At 42.6% G+C, this 8,760-nt stretch overlaps 1 protein-coding gene across 1 annotated transcript; it reads right to left on the reverse strand.

Moving 5' to 3' along the window:
• Nucleotides 1–533: 533 nt before the first annotated feature.
• On the reverse strand, nucleotides 534–7,782 carry LOC115163954 (tumor necrosis factor receptor superfamily member 21-like). The gene is made up of 5 exons (XM_029716137.1): nucleotides 7,661–7,782; nucleotides 7,233–7,334; nucleotides 6,682–6,873; nucleotides 2,315–2,425; nucleotides 534–782 (listed from the first exon to the last, which is right to left on the reverse strand). The coding sequence occupies exons 2-5, from the start codon at nucleotides 7,306–7,308 to the stop codon at nucleotides 586–588; spliced, it is 576 nt and encodes a 191-aa protein (XP_029571997.1). The 5' UTR covers nucleotides 7,309–7,334; nucleotides 7,661–7,782; the 3' UTR covers nucleotides 534–585.
• Between the last annotated feature and the right edge of the window lie 978 nt (nucleotides 7,783–8,760).

Below are 8,760 nucleotides of genomic sequence, written 5' to 3' on the forward strand. Positions count from 1 at the left end.
GGTGGGCAGTAATGCCCGGGAAAGCAGGAGAGAGGAGGCCTCTGAGAACCTCCTGTACCTGTGTAGGACAATACAAAAGTATGCAGCTGGTGACACATTTTGTAATGTCAAATGTAGCCATGGGTCAATGCACTGTAATTAGCATAACATATATGAAGCTGGAGCAAATAAATATGCAAGCTAACAAGCTAGCTAATTGACTAGCAGATAGAGTTGCACCTCGTAGACAGGCATATCGCGCAGGGCAGCGCTGGCACTGAGCAGGGTCAGTTAGGTCAGTGCGGTTGCTAAGGGTCCCAGGTGGACAGGCATTTGTCAGAGCATTGGGTCTGGAAGATCCAGGAGGACAGACAAATCTAAAAGAGACAAAAAAGTAAGTTGGGCTTGTATGTTGAGAATTATAATATATTATAGCCATATTATTATTTTATACAATTCAAGGGATTCACATTCCTAAAACAAATCTACCAGGATTGCAAAAAGATAACAAACAGAACCTAAGTAAGAACACATGTACAGTATTGTCAGAAGTATAGCTGCTAGACAACATTACATTTTCAACCTGTAAGAGTCTGTCAGAAAGAGTTACCCTTGCATGCAGTCTACATCCGGAGCCTTCAGGGCTACTTGTGTGCAGGCCTTTCCCGGGTAGCACTCCCTGCAGTCAGTAGCCTCATCCTGTCCTTCCAGGGGGTTAAATGTGCCCGGCTGACAAGGCATGGGGTCACGGGTACCCTCTGGGCAGTAGAAGCCAGCTGGGCATCTTAAACAGTCCTTCACACCTAAAGATGTTAAAGACTTGTTGTTCTAGGGACCTGAGTTTTTCCTGATCATGTTGTCATGAGGAAGGCATCACATCATTTTTTGAGGAATCATAATAAATACCTGTTATCATCTATAATTGTGTTGTAGTTATATACTGAACAAAAATATGAACACAACATGCAACAATTTCAGTTACAGTTACAGTTCATAAGGAAATCAGTCAATTGAAATAAATTAATTCTGCCCTAATCTATGGATGTCACATGACTGTGAATACAGATATGCATCTGTTGGTCACAGATACCTTTAAAAAGGTAAGGGCGTGGATCAGAAAATCACTCGACCATTTAACTCATGCAGGGCGACACATCTCCTTCTCATAGAGTTGATCAGGCTGTTGATTGTGGCCTGTGGAATGTTGTCCCACTCCTCTTCAATGGCTGTGCGAAGTTGCTGGATATTGGCGGGAACTGGAACACACTGTCGTACACGTCGACCCAGACCATCCCAAACATGCTCAATGGGTGACATGTCTGGTGAGTATGCAGGCCATGGAAGAACTGTGACATTTTCAGCATCCAGGAATTGTGTACAGATCCTTGAGACATGGGGCCATAAATTATCATGCTGAAACATGAGGTGATGGTGGTGGATGAATGGCACGACAATTGACCTCAGGATCTCGTCTCGGTATCTCTGGCATTCATAATTGCCATCGATAAAATGCAACGTTCGTTGTCCGTAGCGTAAGCTTGCCCATACCATAACCCCACCGCCACCATGGGGCACTCAGTTCACAACATTGACAAACCACTCTCCCACACGATGCCATACAAGCTGTCTGCCATCTGACTGGTACAGTTGAAAGCGGGATTCATCCATGAAGAGCACACTTCTCCAGCGTACCAGTGGCCATCGAAGGTGAGCATTTGCCCACTGAAGTCGGTTACAACGCCAAACTGCAGTCAGGTCAAGACCCTGGTGAGGACGAAGACCATGCCGATGAGCTTCCCTGAGACGGTTACTGACAGTTTGTGCAGAAATTGGCTGACGTGGTGACACGTGGTCTGCGGTTGTAAGGCCGGTTGGACGTACTGGCAAATTCTCTAATACGACGTTGGAGGCGGCTTATGGTATTTTGATATTTTAGATATTTATGATATTTTATTCTCTGGCAAAAGCTCTGGTGGATGTTCCTGCAGTCAGCATGCCAATTGCACGCTCCCTCAAAATTTGAGAAATCTGTGGCGTTGTGTGACAAAACTGCACATTTTAGAGTGGTCTTTTATTGTCCCCAGCACAAGGTGCACCTGTGTAATGATCATGCTGTTTAGCTTCTTGATATGCCACACCTGTCAGGTGGATGGATTATACTGGCAAAGGAGAAATGCTCACTAACAGGGATGTAAACTAATTTGTGCACAAAATTTGCGAGAAATATGTTTTTTGTGGGAATGGAACATTTCTGAAACATGGGAACAACACTTTACATGGTGCGTCATTTTTTTTGTTCAGTATAGTTAAAGAGATGAAGCAAGTGATGCCTTACTTAGAGCCCCTTGGTGAGGAGTAAAGGTACCCCTTGGGCATATCACTTCCTCCAGTGTGCCAGCTGGGCAGAACCTCCCACGGGCACAGGGCAAGCCTTGGCCTGCTGAGCCTGCCACAAAACAAAAGGATCATAACAACCCTTCAAAGAACAGCCGACAACATAGTTTTATGTACTGTTTAAGTAAAACAACTCTCAGACTTCAGTACAGCACACTACATTTTATAATTTGTTTGAACATCTCAAATATATTTGTAATAGATACAGATATATTTCTGCAATATACAGTACCAGTCAAAAGTTTGGACATACCTACTCATTCCAGGGTTTTTCTTTATTTGTACTATTTTCTACATTGTGGAATAATAGTAAAGACATCAACACTATGAAATAACACATATGGAATCATGTAGTAAACAAAAAAGTATATTTTAGATTTTTCAAAGTAGCCACCCTTTGCCTTCCAGCTTCATGAGGTAGTCACCTGGAATGTATTTCAATTTGTATTTGTATTTATTATGGATCACCATTAGCTGCTGCCAAAGCAGCAGCTACTCTTCCTGGGGTCCAGCAAAATTAAGGCAGTTTATATTTTACTCCACCACTACCAAATATCTACAGTATTAAATCAAGTGTAAGTATGTATGTATCGTATGCGTGTGTGTGTGTGTATGCATGTGTCTGTGCCAATGTTTGTGTTGCTTCACAGTCCCCGCTGTTCCATAAGGTGTTTTTTTATCTGTTTTTTAAATCTAATTTTACTGCTTGCGTCAGTTACTTGTTGGGGAATAGAGTTTCATGTAGTCATGGCTCTATGTAGTACTGTGTGCCTCACATAGTCTGTTCTGGACTTGGGGAATGTGAAGAGACCTCTTGTGGCATGTCTTGTGGGGTATGAATGGGTGTCCGGGCTGTGTGCCAGTAGTTTAGACAGACAGCTCAGTGCATTCAACATGTCAATACCTCTCATAAATAAAAGTAGTGATGAAGTCAATATCTCCTCCACTTTCAGCCAGGAGAGATTGACATGCATATTATTAATATTAGCTCTCTGTTTATATCCAAGTGCCAGCCGTGCTGCCCAGTTCTGAGCCAATTGCAATTTTCCTTAGCCCTTTTTTGTGGCACCTGACCACACGACTGAACAGTAGTCAAGCTGCGACAAAACTAAGGCCTGTAGGACCTACCTTGTTGATAGTATTGTTAAGAAGGCAGAGCATCCCTTATTATAGACAGACTTCTCCCCATCTTAGCTACTACTGCAACAATATGTATTGACCATGACAGTGTACAATCTGGTGTTTCTCCAAGCAGTTTAGTCATCTCAAATTGCTCAATTTCCACATAATTAATTACAAGATTTAGTTGAGGTTTAGGATTTAGTGAGTGTTTTGTTCCAAATAGAAGTATTTAGGGCTAACTTATTCCTTGCCACCCACTCTGAAACTAACTGCAGCTCTTTGTTGAGTGTTGCAGTCATTTCAGTCGCTGTAGTAGCTGACGTGCATAGTGTTGAGTCATCCGCATACATAGAAACTCTGGCTTTACTCAAAGTCAGTGGCATGTCGTTATTAAAAATTGAAAAAAGTAAGGGGCCTAAACAGCTACCCTGGGGAATTCCTGATTCTAACTGGATTATATTTGATAGGCTTCCATTAAAGCACACTCTCTGTTCTGTGAGACAAGTAACTCTTTATCCACATTATAGCAGGGGGTGTAAAGCCATAACACATACGTTTGTCCAGCAGCAGACTATGATCAATTATGTCAAAAGCTGCACTGAAGTTTAACAAGACAGTCTTCACAATCATTTTATCATCTATTTTCAATGTATGCTCTCGTTGGCTGGCCCTCGCTTCATACTCGTCGCCAAACCCACTGGCTCCAGGTCATCTACAAGACCCTGCTAGGTAAAGTCCCTCCTTATCTCAGCTCGCTGGTCACCATAGCAGCACCCACCTGTAGCACACGCTCCAGCAGGTATATCTCACTGGTCACCCCCAAAGCCAATTCCTCTCTGAAACTGGAAACACTTATCTCCCTCACTAGCTTTAAGCACCAGCTGTCAGAGCAGCTCACAGATTACTGCACCTGTACATAGCCCATCTCTAATTTAGCCCAAACAACTACCCCTTCCCCTACTGTATTTATTTATTTATTTTGCTCCTTTGTACCCCATTATTTCTATTGCTACTTTGCACTTTCTTCCACTGCAAATCTACCATTCCAGTGTTTTACTTGCTATATTGTATGTACTTCGCCACCATGGCCTTTTTTTGCCTTTACCTCCCTTATTTCACCTCATTTGCTCACATTGTATATAAACTTATTTTTCTACTGTATTATTGACTGTATGTTTGTTTGTTTTACACTTTGTTGTTGTTTGTGTCAAACTGCTTTGCTTTATCTTGGCCAGGTCACAATTGTAAATGAGAACTTGTTCTCAACTTGCCTACCTGGTTAAATAAAGGGGAATTTTTTACATTTATTTTTTATCTCAGCCAATCATCAGTCATTTGTGTAAGCGCTGTGCTTGTAGAGTGTCCTTCCCTATAAGCATGCTGAAATTCTGTTGTCAATTTCTTACTGTAAAATAGCATTGTATCTGGTCAAACACCATTTTTTCCAGAAGTTTACTAAGGGTTGGTAACAGGCTGATTGGTCGGCTATTTGAGTCAGTAAAGGGGGCTTTACTATTCTTTACTATTCAATTAACAGGTGTGCCTTGTTAAAAGTTAATTTGTGGAATATCTTTCCTTCTTAATGTGTTTGAGCCAATCAGTTGTGTTTTGACAAGGTAGGGGTGGTATACAGAAAATAGCCCTATTTGGTAAAATACAAAGTCCATATTATGGCAAGAAGAGAAACGACAGTCCATCATTACTTTAAGACATGAAGGTCAGTCAATACAGAACATTTCAAGAACAAAGTTTCTTCAATTGCAGTCGCAAAAACCAAATGCTATGATGAAACTGGCTCTCATGAGGACAGCCACAGGAAAGGAATACCCAAATTTACCTCTGCTGCAGAGGATAGGTTCATTAGAGTTAACTGCACCTCAGATTGTAGCCCAAATAAATGCTTCACAGAGTTCAAGTAACAGACACATCTCAACATCAACTGTTCAACTGTTCAGAGGAGGCCTTCATGGTCGAATTGCTGCAAAGAAACCACGCCTAGTGGACACCAATAATAATAAGAGACTTGCTTGGGCCAAGAAACACGAGCAATGGACATTAGACCGGTGGAAATCTGTCCTTTGGTTTGATGAATCCAAATTTGAGATTTTTGGTTCTAATCTGTCTTTGTAAGACGCAGAGTAGGTGAACAGATGATCTCTGCATGTGTGGAGGAGGAGGTGTGATGGTGTGGGTTGGTTTTGCATGGCTACAACCCCCTTTTTCAGCGATACGTCATACCCTCTGGGTTGTGCTTTGCAGTGACTATCATTTGTTTTTCAACTGGACAATGGCCCAAAACACACCTCTAGGCTGTAGCCTAGTGGTTAGAGCATTGGGCCAGTAACTGAAAGTTTGCTAGATCGATTCCCTGAGCTGACAAGGTAAAAATCTGTCATTCTGCCCATGAGCAAAGCAGTTAACCCACTGTTCCCCGGGCGCAGAAGAAGTGGATGTTGATTATGGCAGCCCCCTGCACCTCTCTGATTCAGGTTAAATGCGGAAGACACTTTCATTTGAATGCATTCAGTTGTACAACTGACTAGGTATCTCCCTTTCCCTGTAAGGGCTATTTGACCAAGGAGAGTGATGGAGTGTTGCATCAGATGAAATGGCCTCCAGAATTGCCCGACCTTAACCAAATGTAGATGGTTTTGGGATGAGTTGGACCGCAGAGTGAAGGAAAAGCAGCCAACAAGTGCTCAGCATATGTGGGGACTCCTTCAAGACTGTTGGAAAAGCATTCCTCATGAAGCTGGTTGAGAGAATGCCAAGAGTGTGCAAAGCTGTCATCAAGGAAAAGGGTGGCTACTTTGAAAAATATTAAATATATTTGATTTGTTTAACCCTTTTTTGGTTACTACATGATTCCATATAGTTTTTTATTTTTCTTAATTTAGTTAATTTACTTAAGCAGGCAAGTCAGTTAACAAATTCTTATTTACAATGACGGCCTACACCGACCAAACCTGGACGACGCTGGGCCAATTGTGCAATGTCCTATGGGACTCCCAATCACGGCCGGTTGTGATCCAGACTGGATTCAAACCAGGGTTATTCTACAATGTATAAAATATTAAAAATACCGAAGTTCCCTTGAATGATTAGGTGTGTCCAAACCTTTGACTGGTGCTGTATTTAATGGTCCATTCCAGTAGCTAAGTGCAGTGTGTTTGTACTGTGCCTTACCTGCAGGGCAGAATCGTCCCTCTGAACATCTCCGGCAGGCTGTCCTACTTGTCTGGCCCAGTTGTTCTCCGGCAGTGCCAGCAGGGCAAGGTGACCTGTGGGGTGTCTCTGTGCCCTCCTCACAGTAATACCCTTGTGGACACATGAATAGGGAGCCCGGTCTCCGTGAGCTGCCTTCCAGACAGTAAAACCCTGATAAAGAGTATTATTATAAGTGTTACAATTACTCATCCATTCAAACCGATAGAAATAACATAAGATGACATGACATAACAAAGCAGAGCAGAGCACAGCACACATAACATCACAAAACATACCATACCACTGGCATAACATCACATAAGATAACATAAACCACAAACGCTGCAGATATCTGCAGATCAAACAAGAAGCAGGAAACATATACATTTTGCAACTGTATGTTCTACATGTGTATTTTTTTTAAGTCAGCCTCTGGTACTACTTTTATATTCATTAACTATACATTTATGTTGGTATCGTAACTTTACTGAATCCCCACTGTGAAGATGACCTGAGGATGGTCTGATTACCTGCTGGACAAGGGGGGCAGTCCCTCACCCTCTGTAGGCCCTCTTTGGGTCCATAGGTTCCTGCTGGGCATGGCATAGCAACACCTCCAACACAGTAATGACCTGTCAGAATACAATTCATAGATTTACATTTATACCGTTCACTGTCAATCAAAATGTTAAAATCAAAGAGTATTAGTGGAGTCTAACTGTAATGTGGCTCAGTTGATAGTGCATTGTGTTTGCGATGGTGTTTGCAACGCCAGGGTCGTGGGTTCGATTCCCACGGGGGCCAGTACGAGAAAAAAAAAAAAAAAAAATGTATGAAATGAATTGAAATGTATGCATTCACTACTGTAAGTCACTCTGGATAAGAGCGTCTGCTAAATGACTAAAATGTAAATGTATGTATTTTATTACAGAATTTTACGGAAATCTAATGACGTCACCTAAAGGACAAACGATGCAGGCTGCTCCCTCACTGTCCCTGTGTGTCCCAGGAGGGCAGGGCTGTCTTGACCGCTGAGTTAGCTCTGCCCCTGTCCTACTCCAGCGAGGTACCACGGTGCCTCCACATAGAGAGGTCCCATTGCAGCTCCTGCACTGTGTTTGGCCAGGCATGGAGTACTGTCCAAGGAGACAGGCCAAAGGTTGGGAGGTCCTTTTCTGTGGGCAGTAGGTCCCTGGAGTGGGGAGAAATGACTTTCAGTTGATTTAGTATAAAATGTTCCATCCGGCTTTGTACAATCCTTCCATTAAAATATATGGGGCCGTTTAATTATTTTTTGTTGTTGATCCAGATCAAAGTGATCCTGTGTTGTCTGAATCCTGTTCCACCCAATCTGAATATGTTCCCCCTTCATTTAGAAAGGAGGGACCACATCTGGATTAAGTCTTTTGAAAAACTTAGCCCAGAAGGTAATAACTGGATCTCTAATCTTGGTGTCTGTATTGAAACCGTTTTATTGATGGAAAGGCAGAGGATTGCACCAGTATACACTTTTGAACAGGGCCAGGAGTTTTTCCTGACCTGACCAGGGAAAACTCTGTGCTTCTACTTATAACTGAATTATTTTTCCATAACGGACAGTCTTGGTGACTTGCCTGCTGGACACGGATGACACTGGGCAATGCACAGAGTGGAGAAGAATCCTGCTGGGCAGTGTGTGCATTCCGTCTGGCTTGGGTTGGGCTCCTCTCCAGATCCACACTAAAGTGGTACGAAAACAGAATCACAGATTTCTCTTTACCCTACTCATCCTTGTGCATTAAAGATTGCATCACACTGATCAAACTATGAATATCTTCATTTATAATATATATAAATTATTTCGAAAACACACACATATATATACTGTAAGTGATGGTTAGATTCTCAATTGCAGTGAAAAACAAAATACCACAACCTATACCTTTTGAGGGTATCCATTGGGGCAGACAGACCCAAAGGGACAGGGCAGGCACCGAAGAAGTCCCTCTGGAGAGTGCTGTCCTGGTGGGCATGGTTCTAGCGTCCCAGTGGCTGGATCACAACGGAACCCGACAGGAC

This window comes from Salmo trutta, chromosome 26, assembly GCF_901001165.1.
Source record: "Salmo trutta chromosome 26, fSalTru1.1, whole genome shotgun sequence".
Classification (NCBI taxonomy): Eukaryota; Metazoa; Chordata; class Actinopteri; order Salmoniformes; family Salmonidae; genus Salmo; species Salmo trutta.